The sequence below is a fragment of the Perognathus longimembris genome, chromosome 8 (assembly GCF_023159225.1).
Source record: "Perognathus longimembris pacificus isolate PPM17 chromosome 8, ASM2315922v1, whole genome shotgun sequence".
Taxonomy (NCBI): domain Eukaryota; kingdom Metazoa; phylum Chordata; class Mammalia; order Rodentia; family Heteromyidae; genus Perognathus; species Perognathus longimembris.
In genome coordinates this window covers 62882866-62908992 of record NC_063168.1, presented here as the reverse complement: position 1 = coordinate 62908992, position 26127 = coordinate 62882866, and the positions used below count along the sequence as shown (strand labels likewise).

At 38.7% G+C, this 26127-nt stretch overlaps 1 protein-coding gene across 10 annotated transcripts in view; it reads left to right on the top strand.

The window, feature by feature from the left end:
* Ncoa1 (nuclear receptor coactivator 1) overlaps positions 1-26127 on the top strand; it is a 189366-nt gene that overhangs the window by 101515 nt on the left and 61724 nt on the right. For all 10 annotated transcript variants that reach the window (XM_048353318.1, XM_048353311.1, XM_048353313.1 and 7 more), the window contains 6 exons: positions 2483-2643; positions 7887-7992; positions 13272-13438; positions 15584-15681; positions 21420-21597; positions 25102-25281. In XM_048353318.1, the coding sequence (XP_048209275.1) occupies positions 7904-7992; positions 13272-13438; positions 15584-15681; positions 21420-21597; positions 25102-25281 (712 nt within the window). In that variant the 5' untranslated portion in view covers positions 2483-2643; positions 7887-7903. The remainder of the gene's footprint in view (positions 1-2482; positions 2644-7886; positions 7993-13271; positions 13439-15583; positions 15682-21419; positions 21598-25101; positions 25282-26127) is intronic.

Below are 26127 nucleotides of genomic sequence, written 5' to 3'. Positions count from 1 at the left end.
CGCTTAACAACAGGGATACATTCAGGGGATTGCATCATTAGACAATTTTGTCTTTGCACAAACAGCGTACCTGTACAAACTAGGATGGGTTATGATATCAGTAGGCAGTGAAATCTTAGGGGATCCCATCATATAGTCTCTCTGTCTGAAACATTGTTATGTGGCACATGACTGGTATGAAATGGTACATGTGCTAAACTGTCATAGAATTAGAAACAAAGACATATTTTTTCAAAAGCAGACAGATGCAAAACCTGGCAGAATTTAGGTAGGGTCTGAAGTATAGATAATTACACCACTCAGTTTCCACCTTTTTATTTCCTTTGAACTACATTCACTAGTGCCTGGAGCCAGTTAGACTATGATTTTACTTTATTTTATTTTTTTGTTACCCTTTAGGTGTTTCATCCTAGCACTTAAGGAAAAGATTGAGAATAGTTCCCTTAGGGGAAAGGCTTAGAAATATTTATCTTGTTCAGTAGGGATACTTTCTTTCAGTGATCAGATCTATATTTTTGCCTGTTTTAATCACTTTCCAATGTGAAATAGTTGCTCTTTAAAGATTTTTGGGATCCTTCCTTCCTTCCTTCCTTCCTTCCTTCCTTCCTTCCTTCCTTCCTTCCTTCTTCCTTCCTTCCTTCCTTCCTTCCTTCCTTCCTTCTTCCTTCCTTCCTTCCTTCCTTCCTTCCTTCCTTCCTTCCTTCCTTCCTTCCTTCCTTCCTTCCTTCCTTCCTTCCTTCTTCCTTCCTTCCTTCCTTCCTTCCTTCCTTCCTTCCTTCCTTCCTTCCTTCCTTCCTTCCTTCCTTCCTTCCTTCCTTCCTTCCTTCCTTCCTTCCTTCCTTCCTTCCTTCCTTCCTTCCTTCCTTCCTTCCTTCCTTCCTTCCTTCCTTCCTTCCTTCCTTCCTTCCTTCCTTCCTTCCTTCCTTCCTTCCTTCCTTCCTTCCTTCCTTCCTTCCTTCCTTCCTTCCTTCCTTCCTTCCTTCCTTCTCTCCTTTTGTGCCAGTCTTGGGTCTTGAACTCAGGCCCTGGGCACTGCCCTTGAGCTTCTTTTGCTCAAGGCTAGCACCTTATTACTGGAGCCCTAGCTGTGTGTGAGGAAAACTGTCTTTTCTATCAAAGTGTATGCTTAAAAGTTCCTGCTTTGGCGGCCTTGGGGTAAGAAAGGATTGTGAAATACAAGATTTTTTTTCTTAAACTGGTTTAACTTCAAGATAGAATTGAGACACACTCCAGACTGTTCAAGAAATAGCAGAGGGTGTGGGTATATTTTGAGGTTACTTGTGAACTGTTAAACTTATTTCGAAATCACCTTATATAAATACATTGTACTCTATTTAAGCTAGCCAATTATGAGCAGATTATAAACCTGAGCTCAACCAACCTGAGCAGAGGGCTCTGTGTGCTTGCTTGCCAGATTTTTGTGTGATGGTGCACCCTTCTGTGACAATTCTTTATTTTTATGTCTATCATTGTCACTTCAGTGGTTTTTGGTGAGCTTATTTATAATGTCCACTTTTGTTTTTTTGCTGGTTAATTGGAGATAAGAGTCTCACAGATTATTTTTTTAAGTTTTATAGAGAGTTACTAAAACCAGAACTCCACTAACTTTTAAGTATTGTGTGAATTAGTTCAATAAATTAAAATAAAATGTTATAGTAATTTACATAATAGATGAGACATATAAATTAAAGAATTAAATGATAACTAAAAACACACACACACAAAAAAAAACCACCCAGATTTTTTAGGTAATAAGAAGGGTAAGGGACTGGGAATATGGCCTAGTGCTGGAGTGCTTGCCTGGCATACTTGAAGCCCTGGGCTTAATTCCCCAGCACCCCATATATAGGAAAAGCCAGAAGTGGCGCTGTGGCTTAAGAGCTAGAGTGCTGGTCTTGAGCAAAAAGAAGCCAGGATGGGCTGGGGATATAGCCTAGTGGCAAGAGTGCCTGCCTCGGATACACGAGGCCCTAGGTTCGATTCCCAGCACCACATATACAGACAACGGCCAGAAGTGGCGCTGTGGCTCAAGTGGCAGAGTGCTAGCCTTGAGCGGGAAGAAGCCAGGGACAGTGCTCAGGCCCTGAGTCCAAGGCCCAGGACTGGCAAAAAAAAAAAAAAAAGAAGAAGCCAGGGACAGTGGCAGTGGTCAGGCCCTGAGTCCAAGCCCAAGGACTGGCCAAAAAAAAAAAAAAAAGGATAAACATATAAATGCAAACAGAAAAAATTTAAAGACATGTAAATGGGTCTTTTAGAAGCTGAAGGGCAAGTATAATTATGTGTTATTTAAGCAGCAAGCAGCCTCAAATAGGAGTCTCCAGAAAGGGTTTCAGCTGTAAAGTCAGTCTTTGTGTTTTTGAAATCTTTTTGCATTTGCTTAAAAATTGCCTTTTCTTTTATTTGCTACTATTCCTGTTCTGTATTATTTCTTAAAGAATAAGTTGGCAATCTAACCTCTATTTTTTCTTCTCATTCATTCTAGTTATTAGTCTACTTGATCTTAAATGAGGTAAAAGTGAAGAAGAGACTCAGAGCCATCTCTGGTCAACATCATTACCCCACACCCCAGCCAGATCTGTCCTCTGGAACACTAGATTTGACCGGATCTTTTGGGGACTCATTATGAACAAGGACCTCTCCCAGGTAGGAATTATAGTTCCGTCTTAAAGAACTTTGTCTCTGTAAAAGTGCGAAAGGAAAATACCCATTGAGTTTTTTTAAGGAAATAATGTGGGAAGCTTCAAGGTAATAAAATAAATACTGACATTCCTAAGTGAAAGTGTTAGGAAAATTCTAGCTTCTACTTTATGAACCATTTTGGTATAAATTGAAACCACAATAGGCTTCAAGTTTTATATCTTATAGTGAGATTCCAAACCCTTATGGCAAAAATGACTCAAAGACTGTACTGTACTTCCAGTCATGGTGGCTCATACCTGTAATCCCCAGCCACTCTGGAGGCAAAGAGTGGGAAGATTTCAGTTCCAGGCCAGCTTGGACAAAGTTAGCAAAATCGAATCTGCAGGGAAATGAAGGAAGGAATGATGTTGTCCAAGAAGAATTGTATTCATTACTGACTTATGGAATTGTAACCCCTCTGTATGCCCCTCTTAATAATAATAATAAAATTATTTTTTTTAAGTTAGCAAGATCTCTTCTCTACAAATAAGTTGAGTGTGGTGGTGAAATAAGCCTGTGATCCCAGATCCCTGGGATGTAGAGATAGAGGATAAAGGCTCAAAGCTGGTCTAGGGGTAAACATGAGGCCCTATCCATAAAGAACTAAAGAAATAAGGCTGAAGGGCATGACTCACATGGTCAAGCTGAAGCTCTTGAGTTCAAACTCCAGTACTGCCAAGGAAAGAAAAAAGAAAACTATACTAAACTGTCCCTTCATTTAGTTCAAACATACTGCTAGTCATTCATTCCCCCCTTCATCTCCTCTCGTTTCTCTGGGTCTCATTCTGCAGTCCAGGTTGACTTTGAACACAGGGTTCTCTTACTTCAGCTTCCCAAATTGTAGAATCATAAGCATGTACCACTGTGCTTTTCTTGCAAAAGTGTTGTAATGAAGAAGCAAATCAAGAAAATTGAGGCTATATTGCTGGCTTTTTCTTTAACCCATCATTTATGGGACCTGGGGTTCATTATATAACTTAAAGCATATCTAAGGTGAATCTGGAATCAAGTTGCCCCTAGGATCGACTTCTGTCTCTACCATGTCAAATATTGAGCAGATTTTAGTAATCTCTATACCTCAGGTTCCTTGTTTCTAAAATGGACTGTAGTACTACCTATTTCATGTTTTATTAATATGAATGAATTAAGTTTTATAAGTAAATTATTTAAGATGTTTACAATTAGTGACTTATGTGTTAGTCCTTATCATCATCTCCATGAGATCATAGCTTATCAGTCCTATAAAACTGTTGAAATGGAGACAGTGCACACTTGATAGGCTGTTGTGAAGAATTAAGTGCATTAATACAGATAAAACACATATTAATTCTAGCACATGGGATGATGAGTTAGGAGGATCTAGATGTTTACACAGTGAGTTCAAGATTGCCCTGGGCTATGTTCTGAGATCCTCTTGTGTGTGTTCGAGCACGCAGTACTAGTGCACTCGTGTGTGTGTGTGTGTGTGTGTGTGTGTGTGTGTGTGTGTGTGTGTTGATACTGGGGCTTAAACTTGTCCCTAGCTTTTTTGCTCAAGGTTGGAGCTTTACCACTTGAACCATACTCTGTTTCTGGCTTTTTGCTGGTTAATTGGAGATAAGAGTCTTGAGGATTTGTCTGCCTAGGCTGGCTTCAAACCTCTATCTATAGATCTCCACCTCCTGAGTACCTAGGATTATAGGCCTGAGCCACTAGCATGCAGCTGAAATGGTATGGTCTCCAATTTAAAAGTTAAGCATTTGATAATTAGTCTATTTATTTTCATTGTTGTTCTTCTGAAAACTCTCAAAATTGAAATTCCATGTCACTTCATTTGGATTTACTCATTATTTGGTCATTGCACTGAAAGAGATATAGCTACATATATTAGTATTGGCAATGAAGAAATGTTGGCACTGTTAGCCAGATACTCACATGAAATGCTTGGGAGAGGTCGTGTGTGTGTGTGTGTGTGTGTGTGTGTGTGTTTCATTTTTCAATGGGTATCAACGTTTTTGCTGATAGCAATTTATCACATGGATGACGAGGTTTTTACTGGCTTATTAAAAACACCTATAATTCTAGCATACAAGAGGTAGAGGCCAGAGAATCAAAGTTCCAAACCTGTGTTGGCTAAATAGTGAGACCCTGCCTCAAAGAAAAGGAGGGAAAAAGAGTAGAGAGGAGTCCTCCATCATAATTTTTCTTCATACAGCTGATCTGGCTAATTGCCTGCTAAACATTAAAGTTGTTTAATTGGTACTGACTTTTCAAATTATGCAGTTCTCAAAAATCTGAGAGATGAATAGAAAATTTCCTATGTAGAAAAATTTAATTCATCTGAATTTAAAAGTACTGTCCTGTTTCTTCAGTCTTCACCTGTTTGATTTAGTATAGTACATTGGGACAGAAACAGATGTGGTTTCCAGTTCCTAAAACTACTCTCTGGGGATTGCTTGAGATGGGATATTGAGCAACACTTTAAGTCTATGGGATACTTTTACTTAGAAACTGCATCTCTTTTGAAAAGGTGATATGCAAATTGGTTTCCTGAAACCAGCATTTCTTTTGTTAATGATCCTTACTTAAATACCTGACCTGCTGAATACAAAGCTGGTCCACATAAATACAACTGCTTTAATAGTTTATCTCTTGGAGGCTTCTCATTGCACTGTTTATTGTATTTGGAAATAGAAAGCAGTTAATACTAGAATCATATCATCAGCAAACTGTTGGTTACTTTCACCATAGGTCTTTGGCTATTTGGCTCTTATTTTGGCAGACCAACTTGTATAGCTGTGGTTGAATTATCTGCTGTCTTCCCAACCCCAGAATTTCATATTAATTTAGGAGAGATAAAACTACAGCTAGGTTAGCACAATATGGCGGTTTTGTTTTAGATTCAGAGTTATGTTACTCAAGAGTATCCAATCTGTGAGAATGTATTATGTTGTAAGTTGTTTTTCTAAGATAGTAGGTCTTGCCAGGCACCAGTAGCTCATGCCTGTAATCCTAGCTACTCAGGAGGCAGAGATCTGAGGTCCTACTTTGCCAGCTTGGGCAAGAAGCTCCACGAGATTCTCATCTCCAATTAATCACAGAAAAAGCCAGAAGTGACGCTGTGGCTTACGTGGTAGAGTGCTAGCCTTGAGCAAAAAGAAGCAGGGACAGTGCTCAGGCCCTGAGTTCAAGCCCCAGGACTGGCCAAAAAAAATGCAAGATTGTCATCCTTGCAGTTGGATATCTTCATAAATTATAATTCTAAAATGGAGATATTGGAAATGTGCCTTGTCCATTGAATAAAATAATCATGACTTTATAATTAAAGTTTTTGGAATTATTTGCACATTGAGAGGATATGACAGTCCTTTTGTCTTGGAGAGAGCAAGAAGGAAGTAGAGCTATGGCTCAAGCAGTAGAGCACTAACCTTGAGCATAGGAGCTCAGGGACAGCATCCAGGCCCAGAGTTCGAGCACCACGTCTGACAAAAAAAAAAAAAAAAAAAGGGGCTGGGGATATAGCCTAGTGGCAAGAGCGCTTGCCTCGTATGCATGAAGCCCTGGGTTCGATTCCCCAGTACCACATATACAGAAAATGGCCAGAAGTGGTGCTGTGACTCAAGTGTCAGAGTGCTAGCCTTGAGCAAAAAGAAGCCAGAGACAGTGCTCAGGCCCTGAGTCCAAGGCCCAGGACTGGCAAAAAAAAAAAAAAAAAAAAAAGAAAGAAAGAAAAGGAAGAAAGAGAGCTAGAAGCTGAGTGAGTTTTAGGCTACAAGAAGGATTTCTCACTCAGATACATTAGTGAGAGCAGCTCATCAATTTCAGCATTCTTTATAATAAGCAGTCCACTGCTATAGTTGTTTAATAACTTGGAACTTAGATAAAAGCCTGTAGTTTTGCATTTAACAAGAATTTCCTCTCCTTTAGTGAGGGAGAGTGGAATAAAAGAAAAGGATAGAGTGTGTTGTTCTGGGAGTATTTAAGTCCCAAAGGTAATGACGATTTTAAGAATAAGCAGGGTTCTGAATTGTATTGGAATTCTTCAGAGTAGTGGTTGATGAGGGACAGATCAGAAGGATCTTTATGTGCAGTCAGTAGCTGGCACCAAGTGGAAAAGACCTGGCTTGCATGCTGGGAATGACGTCGTGTTCTCTGGCATCTATACCAAGGTCCTAACATAGACCAAACATTTGATCTTTGTCTCTTGATTACATAAACACAAGGTTAGATAGTATGGAATTCAAAGTAGAAACTCCGACTCAAAATCCAAATTTAGCTTATCATTTTAACTTTAATCATATATATGTATTGTTTATTTTTCTCTCAGTATAAAATTTCAAGTCTCACTGGTAAAGTTTTTAAACATCTTTCTGCAAAAATAGTGTCTGAATAATAAACTTAAAAATTATCTGAGGGGCTGGGAATATGGCCTAGTGGCAAGAGTGCTTGCCTCGTATACATGAGGCCCTGGGTTCGATTCCTCAGCACCACATATACAGAAAATGGCCAGAAGTGGCACTGTGGATCAAGTGGCAGAGTGCTAGCCTTGAGCAAAAAAAGAAGTCAGGGACAGTGCTCAGGCCCTGAGTTCACGGCCTAGGACTGGCCAAAAAAAAAAAAAAAAAAAATCTGAATTTATGGGGCTGGGAATGTGTCTCAGCGGTAGAGTGCTTACCTAGCATGCGTGAAGCACTGGGTTCAATTCCTCAGCACCATATAAACAGAAAAAGCCGGAAGTGGCGCTCTGGCAGGGACAGTGCTCAGGCTCTGAGTCCAAGCCCCAGGACTGGCAAAAAAAAAAAAAAAAAAAAAATCAGAATTTAGCCTTTTGGTTTATACTTAGTCTATATTTTAAAACATTTTTATTATCTCTAAGTAGGTATCCAAAGGGGTTTCAATTCACATGAGTTCATAACAGTGCATCTTGATCAATGTCACTCCATTCGCAATTCCCCCACATATTCTGTTTATTTTCATCCTAATTGATGACAGTAATTTCACAGGATAATAATTCATTTTATAAACTTAGAAAAGTATAGGAACAATGAGTAGATGATGACCTTTGTGTTTTTATATAGATGCTAATGCATTTATGATGCTTGTGATAAAGAATTCATTGTTTAGAAATTTTGGCTGTATTTAGTTAGAAACACAAGGGAATTCCCCTCCCTTTGCTTGGCTCCAAGGGTTACAAAGGTAGATTTCTTACTCTCATCCTTCCTTTTTAGGTGTGAAGTTTTTCAACATGAGTGGCCTCGGGGACAGTTCATCCGACCCTGTAAACCCAGACTCACATAAAAGAAAAGGATCGCCATGTGACACACTGGCATCAAGGTAGGAACGTTCTTCTGAGTCTATTTCTGGCAGAGCTCATTGCTGCCACTTTGGAGCTTTTGTTTCATCTTCGCCACATTTGGTGGCCTTTCTTAAGGTCCCACACCCCCACCAAGCTGTCATTCTTCCCCCAAGGGCTCTGCATATTCCTCCCTTGTCCAGTTTGCTTCCTCTTCATTTCCTGTAATCAGCACTTCAGTGTTTTCCAGAAGCCAGCTTAGTCATTACTACTTTAATGGAACCTTCTCTTCCACAACTATTAGGTCAAATCTTCCTCATTTGTGTTTCTGTCCTGCATATTTTTTTTATGTCTCTGATCCATTAATATAGGTCGTTACTAGTTTATGAGATAATTTCATGAATTCTTAGCTTCTCAACTAGATTCTAAGCTGTTATTTGATAAAGAGCATAATGCATAATACATGGCCTATCTACACTATAATTGGAGCAAAATGAATATTTGTCAAATGAATAAATTAATGTATTAACATCATTAAATGTTATCTTTTTTTTTTTGGACTCAGGGCCTGAGCACTGTACCTGGCTTCCTTTTGCTCAAGGCTAGCACTCTGCCACTTGAGCCACAGTGCCACTTCTGGCCGTTTTCTGTGTGTGTGGTGCTGAGGAATCAAACCCAAGGCTTCATGTATATGAAGCAAGCACTCTTGCCACTAGGCCATATTCCCAGCCTGTTATCTTAAGTATTAATAAATGTATTGTTATATCATGTATGTATGTATGTTTGTATGTATGTATGTATGTATGTATGTATGTATGTATGTATCTATCTATCTATCTATCTATCTATCTATCTATCTATCTATCTATCTATCTATCTATCTATTGATATATGTCATTCCTGGGGCTTGAACTCAGGACCTGGGCTCTATCCCTGAGTCTTTCTGTGCTTAAGGCTAGTGCTCTACCACTTGAGCCACAGCACCATTTCCAGCTTTCTTTTGAGTAGTTCATAGGAGATAAGAGTCTCACAGACCTTCCTGCCTGGGCTGGCTTTGAACCTCAATCCTCACATCTCAGCTTCCTGAGTAGTTAGGATTACAGGTGTGAGCCACCAGTGCCCAGCCTCTACTTTCTTTATACCTTCAATAAATCTTCTCTCTTTTTTAAAAAGCTGGCAACCAATCTATCACTAAGTTTACACACATCATTCTCTAGTTCTAGGCACCATTCCTCTGTGCTTCTGTAGTATGGTGGGATTGTCAAATCGTATTGCAGTAATAGTGTCTTTTCATTGTTTTCCCTTTATTATGGGGCTACATCTGACTCAATTCTGGGTGCTGGTGTATGGTTCATGATTATCTGGCATATAAGAAATTCGAGAATATTTGTTCAGTTAGCTAGTAAGTTAATGAATAAAAGACTCACCTAACCTACCATATCCTTGGGTTCTACATTCAACCAGCTTTGGGTCAGAACTATTTAGGGAAAGAAAATTGCATGTATATTGAACACATACTGGCCTTTTCTTGTCTACTACCTGAATAGAGTGTAGCAAGGATTATATAGCATTTACATTGTATAAGGTATATTCTAGATATGACATTAAGTATAGCTAAGGAATTCCACAGGTTATATGTGAATGATAAATCATGTTATATAAAGACATTGAGGAAATTTTGGTATTCATAGGAGTCATAAAACCAATTTCCTACAGATTGTGTGGGATTATAGTAGTCATGTGAAAATATAGCTGAGACTAGCAATATCTAGCATATCTGCAATAGATGGTAATAAAAAGATTTATTAGTAAGTTGGGCACCAGTGGCTTATACCTGTAATCATAGCTACTCAGGAGACTGAGATCTAAGGATTGAAGTCAGCCCAAGCAGGAGTCAGTAAGACTCTTATCTCCAATTAACCACCAACCAGAAGTGGTATTTTGACTCAAACTGTTAGACCGCTGCTAGCCTTGAGCAGAAAATCTTAGGTCCTGAGTTCAAGCCCCACAACTGAGCAGAAGAAAATTTTCAATTTTGGCTTTGTTTGAGCATGACTGTTCTCATTGTCTCTACCTAAATATTGGCTGCTGGGTTTGTTTTGTGTTTGTTGTGGTTATTGTTGTTTTTGTGGGTTAGTTTTTTTTTTTTTTGTGTGTGTGTGTGTGTGTGTGTGTGTGTGTGTGGAAGGGGTTCAGTACTGGGATTTGAACTTTGCTTATATTTAGCTTGCTTCTTTGACTGGCTACCAATTGAGCCATGCCTTCAGCCCCGCTCTTTTGTTGATTATTTTGGAATGATGGGATCTCATGGACTTTCCTACCCAAGCTGGCTATAAACCACAGTCCTCTAGATCTCAGCTTCCTAAGTAGCTAGGACTATAATGCCTATAATCAATCTATCAATGCCTAGAATGGCTGCTTCATTTTCTGGCTTTTTCCCCGCCTTAGTCTCAAACTCTAGTCATTTTGTAGATGACCTTATCATTTTATTATATATGGCTTCTTGTTCTAACTTCTATCTTCAGTGTGGTGCTTTTCTTTTAACTCTACAGTGTTTTAAAAAGCATTTTCATATTAAATAAAACAAGATATATGGAGTGTACTTATTTCGGGCACATACCTGTAATCTCTGCACTCAGAAAAAACATAAAATAGTGAGACCCTTTCTCTAAACAAAAAAACAAAGTAAATACAAATACTTATGTTGAAATTTAGTCCCTTAGACTTAAACAGATCATACTCTATATACTTAATAAATCTTAAGTGGCTGTTTTCTCTAAGGTAAAATCACATGTCCTCGAACAGTAATAGGTTGCAGAACTAAAACGAACATATCAAAATGTATGTTCCTCATTTGATTCATGCCTTGCTTCCAATACCTTGGTGTAAAATTTTTCATAATATTTTGCTACATATTCTTGCTGTGAATGTTGTAAGGTATAATTTTAACTATAAAATGAGAATAATTTCGCAAATGTGTAAGATAAAAATAGAATACGTAATTGTGGTATCTTTTGGTGGTATTTGAACTCAGAGCCTTGGGCTTGCTAGACAGGTGTTCTACCATTGGAGCCTTATCCTCAACCATTGTGCTTTAATGACGGTCCTCACATTTATGTCTGAACAGCCCTGGACTATGATTCTCATATTGATACATACCTCATAACTGAGATGACAGGTACATGCCTACATATCTAGCCCTTTTTTTGTGCTGGTACTGAGACTTGAACTCAGAGCTTCACATTCTCCCTTAACTTTTTTATTTAAGGCTGGCATTCTACAACTTGATCCACATCTCTGGCACTTTTTTGCTTTAGTTATGTTTTTGAATAAAGTCTTACGTTTTTGCCAAGGGCTGGCCTGTTATCCTTCTATACTAATGGTCCAGCTTTTAAGTATACACCCCCATATCTGGCTTGTTGATTGAGATGGGGGGGGGGTCTCACTGTCCTCACCTTTTTTTGGGTGGGGTGGGGATGCAGCTTGTCCTTGAACCTGTATCCTCCCAATATACCCAGTAGGTAAGATTATACACTGCTGCACCTGGTCTTCATTTGCAAGCTTTTTAACAACTGATCTTTCCCTCTTCTCACCCTTTTTTTCCTCTCACTTTCATAGGCAGATAAAGTGTTTTAATTGCTGCTTATAAAACAGAGAACTAGTTGTGACCAGTTTGTCTTGCATGTCATTGTGATAATGAAAACTTTCAAAATTATGTGCTATATAAAGCAAGTAGCCTGAGAACTTGGTTAAATAAACCAGAAGTAAAATCTAGAATAAAAAATGAACAATAATCATTCTATATATTCAATATATATATATACACACATATATATGTATATACAAATATAAAAATATATATAATAGATAGATCGATGTGAGCTACATCTATAACACTGATTACTCAGTAGACTAATATCTGAGAATCACTGTCCAATGCTAGCCCAGACAGATAAATCTGAGACTCTTACTCAACCAGTAAAAATATGAAAGTGGAGGCATGGCTTAAATAGTGGAGCAGCCTTAGTGGAAAATACTAAACAAGGCCCTGAGTTCAGTAGAAGCACACACCTCCCAAAAAAGTGCTAGCTGTATGCAGTATTATCTATCCTTTTGTTCTTATTTTGCTACTTTAAGACCAGGTTTGATTTTGTTTATTACATTGATAAGAACTTGTAAGTAGAATGTTTCCTATTTTTAGGCAAAAGTGTACACTACTGTTCTCTGTTCTTTTGCTCTGATGATTATTGTTTTTTTTAAATTTTACTGTTGAAAAGTACTTTTTTTCTTTCTGATGAAGACTATAATAGTCTAATCACAAATGAACAATTTATCAGATTTCTCATTATAGCTCATTTGAACCCTTGCATAGTCTGCCCTACTTAATTAATAATGAAGTTGTGAAAATTCAGATTTCCATTCCAAGGAGTTGTTTCTATTTTACAGTAATACCAAGTGCAACTAGTACATTTACTGTTGGTTCCTTTAGTGGCTATTAATCACTTCCTATTTGAAAAGATTCAAGGTATATAAAGCATCTCGGCAACACATCCATTATAATACTCATTTACTTTCATGGTTCTTGTTTGTTTAGATTATTTTTGCAGTTCTGGGAATTGAACCCTTGGTGTAAATTTGCTTAAGCATGTACTTTAACACTTGAGCCATACCACTTTGTATATTTTAGCCTTTCATTTTGTGTATTTTATCCAGAATTATTTTCTGCATCTTGATATTTTGTAGTGTCTGTTTTAGATGTGAATTTAAATTTCTTCTTGTAGTTTTTATTTTGTTTGCAGTTTTGTTGTTTTGTTCAGCCTTGGTGATTGAATCCAGGGCCTCACTGAGCCATGCTGCTAGCTCTTCTTTGCTTTGGTGTTTTTCAGATGTGGTCTTGTATTTTTGCCCAGGACTGGCCTCAAACCAGGATCCTCTTACTAGTGTCTCCCATGCCTCTGGGATACAGATATGAGTCACTGCACTCAACTTGGTTTTATATTTTCAATAAAAATAAGGATTTGGGGCTGGGATTGTGGCCTAGTGATAGAGTGCTTACCTTGTATACGTGATTCCTTAGCACCACATATATAGAAAATGGCCAGAGGGGCGATGTGGGTCAAGTGGCAGAGTGCTAACCTTGAGCAAAAAGAAGTCAGGGACAGTGTTTAGGCCCTGAGTCCAAGGCCCAGGACTGGCAAAAAAAAAAAAAAGAAAGAAAAGAAAAAGAAGGATTTTTCTAAATGTGTAAACATTAAATGATAAGAGAAGGAAATTAACATGATATACATATACACTAACTAGATTTTTCTTTGTATAATAGCACTGAAAAGCGACGCAGGGAACAAGAAAATAAATATTTAGAAGAGCTAGCTGAATTACTGTCTGCCAACATCAGTGACATTGACAGCTTGAGTGTAAAACCAGACAAATGCAAAATTTTGAAGAAAACGGTCGATCAGATCCAGCTAATGAAGAGAATGGAACAAGGTAAGAAGTCTGCTGTGTTTCTATTGTTAAAACATTCCTAATATGTCATTCTACTCTTACTGTTATCAAGCTACATTAATCATTTTATTAAGTAAATGTTTTTATTAGATGGTACTGACTTTATCAAATTAGTGTGTCTTCTTGTAACAAAGTAGCAGCATCAACTTGACAACTAGTTGTTTGGGGAAGTTAGGAACCCTAGTGACATAGGGACTGAGGCAGGAGAACACAGTTGTAGGGCTGATCTGTGGCTCTGGCACAAATTGGAGGAAGCTGCCTCTGCTTGGGTTCTCATGGAGAGAATCACTCTTTACTGAAAAGACTCACAAGTTTTTTGAAGTTGATATTTATACTTAGTAGGAACCTCACACCACTAAACCCCTGGGCTGCCTACCAGAAACAAACACAGAGCGCTTTAAAGGAACACTCCTACAACCTCGCCCCACAATCTGCTACATAAAACTGCTGCTGTGGGTAATTTTACAGTGAAACTTACCAATGGCAAGTAAGAACACAAATAACAAAAGGAAGAATAGACCCCAAAGAACTTCAGATTAAAAGTAGCCATGTGAAAAGACTATAAGCAAATAAGCTTAAAACCATTTAAGTTGTATAATTTAAAGCTTTTAGAAGTTAGAAAGTTAGTGGCAACTAAGTTGGTGACAACCAACTTAGCAAGCAGGAGAAACCAAGGCTACAGATAGTTCAGCATGGCCCATAGTCAGGAGGTGGGATTCTTCCACAGAAGCTGGACAGTCTGAGGGAAAGATATTCATAGATGATCTTAAATGAAAAACGCAGCTTTGTATGGGCATTTTAGTGTACCTCTTTTTATTTGTTTGCTTTTTTGTATTTGAACACATTGCCTTGTGCTTTCTAGGCAGATGTTCTGCCTGCCACTTGAACCATATCTGCAACCCTTTTTTGCTTTACTTACTTTTTTGGGTAAAGTCTTAATATTTTTGCCCAGGGCCAGCCTCAGATTGTGATCCTTCAACTTATGGCGTCTACATAGCTGGAATCACCAGTGTATATGCCACACCAAGCCTACTGGTTCAGACGCAGGTCTCACTAACTTTTCCATCTAGGCTGGCCTCAAACTGCAATCCTCCCAATCTTTACTTCCTAAGTAGTTTGTATTGCAGGTGTGCACCACCACACCAGGCCTTTAGTACCTAGAAACTCACTTTATTATTTGGGGGGTGGGGGTTAAGGGGGAAAGACTTCAAGCTTTTTTCCCCTTTTGCTCAAGGATAGCACTCTACCATTTGAGCCACATCTCCACGTCCAGCTTTTTTGATAGTTTAGGGGAGAATAAGAGTCTTACAAGCTGGGGCACTGGTGGCTCATGCCTGTAATCCTAGCTACCTAAGAGGCCAAGATCTGAGAATCATGGTACTAAGCCAGTCTGGGTAGGAAAATCTGTGAGACAATTATCTCCAACTAACTACCAGAAAACCAGAAGTGGAGCTGTGGCTCAAAGTAGTAGAGTGCTAACCTTGAGCGAAAAAGCTCAGGGACAGTGCCCAGGCTCTGAATTCAAGCCTCACTACCAACCAAAACCAACCAAACAAACAAAAAAGGTCTCATAGACTTTACTGCTCAGTCTAGTTTCAAACCGTGATCCTCAGATCTTATTCTTCTCAGTAAGTTACAGGCCACCGGTGCCCAGCTATATCTTACTCTTTAATGTGAACAAAACCCTAGGCATTTTTAGGGTAGCCTGTAATACAAAAGAACAAGCAAAGCAAATAAAAGGAACTCAAATGAAGCAGACAATGCAGGAAACAGAAAAAAACTTATCCTCATGGTCAGCCTGGCTCACTTCTCCATGTCTCTCAGCTGACAAAAGGGGAGGGAAAAAGACAGGAAATATTGTCTCCTTCCTATGACATACAAAATCAAAAGAGTATACTTCGTTTCTTTTTACATTGCTTAGGCCAGACACTCAGATAATTTCAGGTTTTCCCTAAGTATTGTTTTTTTTCATGAATAGTAACTTAATCTACATAAATTTCATAATTTTTGTTTTTACAACTTACTTCAAAAACAAAAACCTCCTGTCTCCATGACATAAATGTGTGGCCTTTGTGGAAATGACCATGTTTGGGAATGTTTATCTTGAAAGTTTTTCTTTCATTACAGAGAAATCAACAACTGATGATGATGTACAGAAATCAGATATCTCATCGAGCAGTCAGGGGGTAATAGAAAAGGAATCCTTAGGACCTCTTCTTCTGGAGGTATGTGTCCTCATTGACCCCAAAGTAAAAATCTTTGTTCTTGACAATTTGGCCTTTTCTATACCTCATTCATATCTTATATTTAATTATTACATTGAGAAACAGAGATAACTTTGCAAGAACTTTTTATAATCATTTTACTGTTAAATATAATTATTATCATTTCAGAATTAAGTGTAAATAAACACGAGAAAATTTCCTAAGGCATTCAAAGTTGTCAGATGGAAAACTGAAGCCTATTCCATTGTCTGGTGTTTTTGCCTTGTATTTGGGGGATGGTTAGAGCTTGCTGGATGGGGGGGCATCAGAATCATTAGCTAGCTTGTACTATGCTACATACTGCAGAATTTCACCTGTGGGTGAAGGGTGCCTCACTTTATTGGTGTAGGTATTGTCCAGAATGAGTTCTCAATGCTTTGGATTGCCTCTATAATCACAAGAGCCCAATAGCTATGCCCTTATGAACATATATAAGGTGATGATGCTAAGTGAAATGAACTCCATGTTAAGGAAACAAGTGTTATGTCATTGTTATAATTACTTTCAACATGCCATGTGAAACTGTAGCTTTTTTTGATGATGATCCTCTTGTTTCCCCTTCCTGTGGTTGTCCCCGTGCTATCACTGTATCTCATCTGAGTACCCTGGATACTCTATATACATGTGTTAGAACTAGGGAAGGGAAAGGGAATATCAAAATTGAGAGACAAAGGATAAAAAGACAAACGAGTCCAAAAGCAATACTTACAAAACCATTTGGTGTAAACCAACTGAACAACTCATGAGGGGGAAAGGAAAGGGGGAGTGGGGGGACATGAGGGAGGAGGTAACAAATTGTACAAGAAATGTACCCACTGCCTTATGTATGAAACTGTAACCCCTCTGTACATCACTTTGACAATAGATAAGTAATTTTTTTTAAAAAAAAACAACTTTATAAGAGTGTTACTATTAGCTGGGCACCAGTGGCTCACACCTAGTGACTCAGGAGGCTGAGATCTGAGAGTTATGGTTCAAAGGCAGCCTAATCCATGAGACTCTTATCTCCAGTTAACCACCAAAAAATCCTGAAGTGGAGCTATAGATCAAGTGGCTGGGTGCTAGACTTAAGGAAAACAGCTCTGGGACAGTGCCCAAGCCCTAAGTTCAAGACCCAGAACCATGACTTTAAAAAATTTTTGTGAAGTAAGAACTTTTAAACTTGAATTACTGTGTAATTTTCACTGGTACCTTTCCTACTTAATTTTGACCACCTGTCTTCTGAATACAGATGTTTTGTTTCCAAGCAGGCTTATCTATCACCTTAGATGCTCCCTCTCATTCATGAATGTTCAAAAACACTTATTTTTGTGTACATATGCACTTATCCCCCACAACTTATGCTTTTCTATCCAAGTCCAATTATATATATACTTGTATGTAAAAGAAATCCCTTCCTTGTCCTTAGTTAGGGCCCTGCTCTCTGGTCATCTAACAAATTTTCATAGGTATCTTTATTTTCTAATTTTTCTATGCACTTTGTCCACTACAAATGGCTTCCCTGCCTTGTATTAATCATATTACTTTCCTCTACCTATCTCTAATATAGAGTTTACTTCTTTATGCTGCACCCAGAAATAGAATGTATTTATATTTATATCACTTTACTTTGCATCCTATGGAGATGACAGCCCTTGACACCCTTGCTTTACTTTTTCCTGTACTACACTTCTGTACTTTTGGGGGAAGGGGCAGTCCTAGGTCTTGGACTCAGGGCTTCTTTTTTGCTCAAGGCTAGCACTCTACCACTTGAGCTACAGTGCCCACTCTGGCCTTTTCTGTGTATGTGGTACTAAGGAATCGAACCCAGGGCTTTATACATGCTAGCTGAGCACTCTACCACTAAGCCACATTCCCAGCCCACACTTTTGTACTTTTAACAGACTGCTTTCCTGCAGTGACATGCTCCTGCCATCCTAACTTCATAGAGGATTCTGGTCCAGATTGGCCTGGGAAAAACAAAACTTTATTTGGAAAGTAGGGAACGCATTAAGTGGTGGGCTTAGGTTATAACACTTGCTTGTCAAGTGCAAAGTTCAATACCACCCAAAAGAGGCTTTGGGAGAGCATGCAGGGTCACAGGGTTCATGGCTGTAATCCTAACCACTCAAGCAGCCGAGATTGGTTCAAAGCTAGTCTGGGCAGAAAAGGTTGTAAGATTCCATGTGTTTTTTGCTAGAACTTGGTCTAGTGACTAGCTTCACTGGTAGATGTTAGTATCATTTAAAGCCAGGCCCTGTGTAAAGCTGTGGCCAATATGATCCCTGCTGTGAAATCAAAGTGGTTCTCCTAAAGGGTGGCATCCTAGACAGATAAAAGAATTCTCATACTGATTATGTTGTCTTTACAGTCAGGCATTTGTTACCTCTGTGCGCAGCACAGTGTTAACTTCCAGCTATTAGGAAGATTCTCCCTCAGGAACACACAAAAAAGTTCATTGTATGTACAGTCTAGGAGGGAAACCTGTAGACTGGAGTAAGTACTAGCAGATTATATCCATTAGACATGCTTTTGGAAAGTATAGATGTCTGTATATTCATAGCACTAGTCTATAAAATACTCCCTGAATTGTTATCAGTCTCCTACTGGTAGGATTTTGGCTGACTTTATTTTCATATTTAAACATTTGTATAAGCATATATTTCATGTATAATAAAAATTAAAAATCAAGTTAAATGTATATCCTTAATTTTTCCTATTTTCATATAAAGTATAAGGCAAATATATATTGATCACCTACTGTGAGTTTTATAGCTAATCTTTCGCAAAATAGTTGGAAATGAAGATAGGTTTCTATTTGTTTAAACTCAAAATAGTTTTTTAAGGATTTATCTAGTGTGAAGGTCTTCAGATTATTGATTTTCACATTCCTCTTCCTTTTACATTATGGGTTAAGAAAGAAATAGTCCAGAATATAAAATAGGCAGAATGAAAGTAGGCCCATTTTTAAATTTTTCTTATAAAGAAAATGTTACCAGTATTTTTAATGAGAACAAATATTTTGCATCATTTGATTATTTTTTACATGTGTATGGGATATTGAGCTCAGGGTTCATTGTTTTTTAAAACCTTGGTAATATGCTTAGTGTTGGAGTGATTTGGAGAAGCAGTTCTATGTTCTGCTAGGGTTTTTACAGGGGGACAGTTGCAGTATAGGACTGAATTTGGCCTTGTGTTCTCTAGACAAGGGCACTACCATAGTCCTTTTGCTTTTTAGTTTTTGCAGATTGGACCTTGGGATTTTGCTTGGACTAGCCTGGAGCTAGCATTTGACTACCTCCACCACTTCAGTAGCTGGAACTACAGGTGTGCCCTGCTACACCTGGCTTGTTTGGGATAGGATCTTATTGTTTTTTGCCTAGGCTGGCTTCAAACTATGATCTTTCTATCTTCACCTCCCAAGTAATTGTAACAGCAGGCATGAGCCACTACACCCAGCCCTATATTCAATTTATTTCAAATTTTGGCTTAGCAATAATCTTACCCATTCATCCATTAACTGATACTTAGAATGATTCTTTATCTTGGGTACTATAAATAATGCAAAGAATGTGACATGCTGATATCTGTTTCAAGGTACTGATTTAACTTCTTTTGTATACATACCTAGGTATGGAATGCTGTGTCATCTGGCATTTTGTTTGTTTGTTTGTTTTGTGGATCATCTTTGCTGTTTTCCATTTTGGCTGTACTAGTGTGTATGAGGCAGTACATGGAACGATTCCAAATAAATATGGTGACAGACTAGCATTCCATTCTCCTTCAGGACTGAGGCAGAATGATTTGGTATCAATCAAGTTTATGACTTTTTGGACTTCAAAATGTTTATATGTGTGTCAAGCTTGATATACATTGATTTATTTTATTTTTTATTATATTATAATCAAATTATAATTTTGACTATATTATAATCAAAGTATAATTTGGATTATAATATAGAGTCTAGCTTTCCTGTCGCCCCTCGGGGCTCATTTATCTCCTCTTGTACAAAGAGCCCTGGTTCTCTCAGCTCATGGTCTGTCTACTGTGCTGACTTCTTTCCTGCCACTCAGGACTGCTCTATGCCACGCACTTGCCAGCTCCATACTGTTGTACCTTGCAATCTCTTTGCCTACAGTGTCCTTTCCTAAGCCTCTTACCTTCCTCCACTCTGCCTTTTCTAAGTCAGGACTGACTATGAGGAAAGAGACTTTCAATATCCCATCATCTCAAATTAGGCCCCTTGTCTGTGTTCTCAGAGGATTTGTGTGTTTCAAATACTGCATTTTTCACTGTTCTTTTTTTTTTTTTTTTTTTTTTTTTTTTGCCAGTCCTGGGGCTTGAACTCGGGGCCTGAATACTGTCCCTGGCTTCTTTTTGCTCAAGGATAACCCTCTACCACTTGAGCCACAGCGCCACCTCTGGCCTTTTCTGTGTATGTGATGCTGAGGAATCAAACCCAGGGCTTCATGCATGCTAGGCAAGAACTCTGCCACTAAGCTGCATTACCAGCCCATTCACTGGTTTTGTTTTATATCTTTCTCTACCACTGTAACATAACTTGCTTGAGGGCAGAAGCAGGTGCTACCCCACATGGTTTAGAGATTTTTTATGACTGAGTAAGATGGTCACTTCATATCTGCAATCATAAATTTTAGAGTGAAGAAATGGTTGGGTTGTGGAGGGATGAGTAAAATGTTGAAAAGGGTTATGTTGATCAAGATGCATTGTATTCATAAACTGCTTTGTTAAATGGCAGCTCCTTTGTGTAACTACTTAAAGATAATTTTAAAAATCAAAAATGGGGGGGGAGGGCTGGGGATATGGCCTAGTGGCAAGGGTGTTTGCCTCGTATACATGAAGCCCTGGGTTCGATTCCCCAGCACCACATATACAGAAAATGGCCAGAAGTGGCGCTGTGGCTCAAGTGACAGAGTGCTAGCCTTGAGCAAAAAGAAGCCAGGGACAGTGCTCAGGCCCTGAGTCCAAACCTCAGGACTGCCAAAAAAAAAAAAAAAAAAATGGGGGGGATTTTTGAGGAAAGCAAACAAACTACAAAAGTCAGTGGACCCTACTCATTCATGCATACTCTAAACATTAATAATACAGTCTTTAAAACTCCTGTCCCACCAAGCAGCAACCACTTTTAACTTGACATATATTTCTGATCTTTTTAATAGTGAACTGTATGTTTACTTTGCATTTATATTTATCCTTTTTTTTTTCTTTTGGTCAGTTGTGGGGCTTGAACTCAAGGCCTGGGCACTGTCCCTGAGCTCTTCAGCTAGCGCACTGCCACTTGAGCCACCTTGCCACATCCAGTTTTCTGGTGGTTAATTGGAGATGATAATCTCACAGACTTTCCTGCCGGGGCTGGCTTTGAACTTTTTTTTTTTTGGCCAGTCGTGGGCCTTGGACTCAGGGCCCGAGCACCGTCCCTGGCTTCTTCCCGCTCAAGGCTAGCACTCTGCCACTTGAGCCACAGCGCCGCTTCTGGCCGTTTTCTGTATATGTGGTGCTGGGGAATCGAACCTAGGGCCTCGTGTATCCGAGGCAGGCACTCTTGCCACTAGGCTATATCCCCAGCCCCTGGCTTTGAACTTTTGATCCTGGTATCTCAGCCTCCTGAGTAGCTAGGATTATAGGCATGAGCCACTGGTTCTGCTTACTTTGCATTTATCTTTTAATCATCAGACCTCTTAATCCTTTTTGTTTTGCAGGCTTTGGATGGATTTTTCTTTGTTGTAAACTGTGAAGGAAGAATTGTATTTGTGTCAGAGAATGTGACCAGCTACTTGGGTTACAATCAGGAAGAATTAATGAATACCAGTGTCTACAGCATACTGCATGTAGGAGATCACGCAGAATTTGTCAAGAATCTACTACCAAAATCACTAGGTAAAAAAATTCATTTTTAAAAAGAACACTAACTTTCTATAGCTAATATGTATATATCTGTGTAGTTACTACATTTTCATAATATTATATGTTAGTAATACAAAGTATTATTTATATAAGTATAAAAATTATAGAACAATATAAAATAATATTAACTATTTAAAATATTTAAATGCTGTTTCAGTCTAGGATATATACCCAAAAACTGATAAGAAAGTGTTTGTCGTCTGCTGTATTTTGTTATGACGACATGTTGACAGAAGTGGGAGACAGCAATTAGTTGCTTTACCACATAGAGCTTATATTAAAATGACCTTTGTGGGGCTGGGGATATGGCCTAGTGGCAAGAAAGCTTGCCTTGTATACATGAGGCCCTGGGTTCGATTCCCCAGCACCACATATACAGGAAACGGCCAGAAGTGGCGCTGTGGCTCAAGTGGCAGAGTGCTAGCCTTGAGCGGGAAGAAGCCAGGGACAGTGCGCAGGCCCTGAGTCCAAGGCCCAGGACTGGCTGAAAAATAAATAAATAAATAAAAAATAAAATGACCTTTGTTTTCAACTTTCATTATGTCCATGTAAGAGATACACTATATTCTTCTCCCTATCCTTCTCAAAGAAAAAAAGAAAAGATGAGAGAGAAGGGGAGAAGGGAGCATCTGGCCATGTTACATACCTGTAAAATTGATACTTGGGGAGTATAATATAAATGGTTTCAATTCAAGTATCCCAAGTCTGATTGGATGTTCTGTCCACTGCCAAGCAGCCGAGCTAAGAGAATGCATGGAAATGATGTCCTCTGCTGCTCCTGCAGCTCCTTTCATGAAACCAACCGTGTGCCTCAGGGCAGGGCCGGGTTCTTAGGAGTTAGAGGGAATTTTACTTATTCTCCAAAGGCACAGGTTTACTAGGCTCCTGGAAGCATTTGTTTACATCTTGAATTTTCAAGTTCCTACTAAAATGTTTCAGAATTCAAGTTCTAATTATTCTTAGTTATTAGATTCCTATGTTTCCATCTGAGTAGATATGTTTTCAATAGTCAGTGAACATTTTGTTAGTAAAAAGGAATCTTTTCATATTTAATTTCAGATGCCACTTCAGATTCTTGCATCCCTATTTTTCCCATTTCTTGTTCAACAAGTCTAAAATAAAACCAGCGTATCACACAGATAAATATGGTCACTTGTCAGTTTTTCACACAGGTATGTGTGATAAAGTATGGAAGTAATAGAGTTAAGATATTCTAGCCACCATTTCATATGGAATCTGAGGCAACTTGTCCTTGCTTCTTTGTTCCATGGAAAGTATTTAGTTCATTTTCTTTAGATCACATTCAAGCAGTTGGACAGCTACTTTAACTTTAAAATATTTCTGTTGTTTATGTTTTATCTTGTTTTATTTGTTACTAGTGTTCTGTTTTGTTTTAGCATTAGAAAAAGCATTTGTCCGTTTTCTTTTTTAGTGCTTTTTCTTCCCACCCTCCCAGTACTTTTCCTTTCTCCAGCCCCTTCCCACTGAACTCTCTCCAGATAGTCCCACTTTGTTTGATTTTTTTGGTGGGGAGAGGGCAGTTGTGGGGCTTGAACTCAGGGCCTGGGCACTATCCCTGAGCTTCTTTTGCTCAAGGCTAGCACTCTACCACTTGAGCTACTTCTGACTTTTTCTGTTTATGTGGTACTGAGGAATGGAACCCAGGGCTTCCTGCATGCTAGGCAAGCACTCTACCACTAAGCCACAATCCCAGCCCCAGGTAGTCTTGCTTTTACACTCAAGTCCCCTTATCATTATCACCATCATCATCATCACCATCGTACAATTAGAGATCACATATGGGCAAGAGAGACAGAGACAGAGAAAAGCCAGAGAACAAACTAATGATCTAGGAATCAAACATTAACACAACTCTCACAACTAGCTAAAGGCAAAACCCCTTACTCCAATATAGGTTTAATTCTGTGCTTTCTTCTAACAGTTATAGAGTAATGGGGTGGATAAAAGGAAAGTGGGTCAGTGGAGAGTATAAGGTAACAAAACATTTAGAATGGTGAAAGAGCAGCCTTAAAAACTCTCCGTCTACCTCATGACCTCCATGGTCTGAATGTAACACTGTGGTTGTGAAATTGTGACTTGCCACACAGAGATTCGCACTTTAAATACACTAACATTTTTTATAACTGAATTCAGTATTCTTATACTAAAGTGGCTAGTCTTTTATGAAATTTTTTTTTACAGAACTTCACTACATACAAAGCTTTGTTGTATCCTGTGTTAATTAACTAAAGACTAGCAAAGACGGTTAAACGAATCCAAAACATTATTCTCTCTCTCTCTCTCTCTCTCTCCCTCTCTCTCTCTCCCTCTCTCTCTCTCCCTCTTTCTCTCTCTCTTCTAGTCCTGGGGCTTGGACTCAGGGCTATAGCACCATCCCTGGCTTCTTTTTGCTCAAGGCTAGCACTACCACTTGAACCACAGTGCCATTTCTGGCCTTTTCTGTATATGTGGTGCTAAGGAATCAAACCCAGGTCTTCATGTATACGAGGCAAGCACTCTACCACTGGGTCATATTCCCAGCCCCAGCATTGTTCTCTAATATCTAAGGTTTTTTGTTCATTTGTTTTTTGCCACTCGTGGGGCTTGAACTCAGGGTCTGGGCGTTGTCCCTGGCTTCTTTCTGCTTAAGGCTAGCACTCTACCACTTGAGCCATAGCACCACTTCTGGCTTTTTCTGTATTTGTGGTGCTGAGGAATCAAACACAGGGCTTCATGTATGCTAGGCAAGCACTCTACCACTAGGCCACATTCCCAACCCCTAAGGTTTTTTTTGTTTTTGTTTTTGGAAACACAGACAACTGGGAGAACCTTTGAATCTTCTCTCCAGAAAGGTTCATGTACACACCAAGCCTATTCTTAATGGTGCAGGATGGACTTGTAAATATCCCTGTGTAACAATATAGCAGTTGTTTTTTAATCCTTTTCTCAGTGTCAAGGTATTACTGGAAACTAGTAGAAACGTTCATTAATTAACTACTAAGAATTCTAAACAAAATAGTAGTTTTAAAGCCCGTGCTTACAAAGGCTGTTAATGACTGTCTGAGAAAGGAGTTCTTATATATTTTCCAAAAGGGTATAATTCCTCACTGTTAGAGATTTAGATTTGCTAAGTACCCTGTTGATTCAGAGTAAGGTTAGATCTGAAGAGACTTGTCTTTATTGTGTGTAATTAATTTGATGACTTGAAGCATATCTCTTTTTTTCTTTTGTGCCAGTCCTGGGGCTTGAACTCAGGGCCTAGGCACTGTCCCAGAACTGCTTTTTGCTCAAGGCTATCACTCTATCACTTGAGCCACAGAGCCTGAGGAATCAAACCCAGGGCTTCATGCATGCTAGGCATGTACTCTGCCACTAAGCCACATTCCTAGCCCTTGAAGTATATCTTTTGTATCTTCAGAGTTTGTACCTTTTTAAAAACCTTATTCACAAACACATAAATCAATTTTCCTTCCTCAGTAAATGGAGTTCCTTGGCCTCAAGAGGCAACACGCCGAAATAGCCATACTTTTAACTGCAGGATGCTAATTCACCCTCCAGACGAGCCAGGTACAGAAAACCAAGAAGCTTGCCAGCGGTATGAAGTAATGCAGTGTTTTACTGTGTCACAGCCAAAGTCAATTCAAGAAGATGGAGAAGGTAAAGGCAAAGAGTGATTTTAAAGTGTCTTCTTTCTCTATGACTTTGAAGGAACAGGAGACAATTATAAGCAAACATTTGTGGATAGTCTTTTTCTTATTGTATTATATATCCTAACAGCAATCCAATTTCCTATGTATTTCTTCATATTCTAATATCAAGAATCATCTCCTTTAATATGCCCTGAATTCCCAGCCTTAAGCTGGCATTCCCACTAGAATGTCAAATAATTCAAGCCAACTTGCTGTCTAGAAATAAGAGATGCAACTAACAGCTGTCAGTTGGAAATGTACCAGATGTAGCAGGCTGTTGAACAGCTCTGAGTTTTTGTTTAAAATGTAGGAACATTGGAGAATAGAGTTGACATTTTTCAGGCTATGTGAGGTAATTTATAAAGAGAAAGCTAATGAATAGATAAAAACTTGCTGAAAGCTCTGATAGGAACATGGAATTAGCATAGACAGGTATGACTCTTCTATGTAAGCTTAGACTGGGCCAAGTTTATGAACACCACAAATTCAGAACAAAGGAAGGGTGTAGATAAGAAGTCAAACATGCAAAAAAGCCATGTGTTTAACATGACTCACTAGGAAATGAAGGTCACAATCAATTGGAAACTTTTCACAAAATACTCAAGCCAACCCAAAATGATTATCTATGTGCTACTGTATTTTGTACCCTTTTAACTAAATTTGGGTATTGATCTTTCAAAAAAATATATATATATCCTAAAAAAACAAAGTTCTCTGCTACTAGATGTGTAGGAATATGTTGGCAAAAATTTGTAATCATTTCCAGTGGCAGGAGAATTGCAAGTTCAAGATCAGGGCTACATAAGCGAGATCC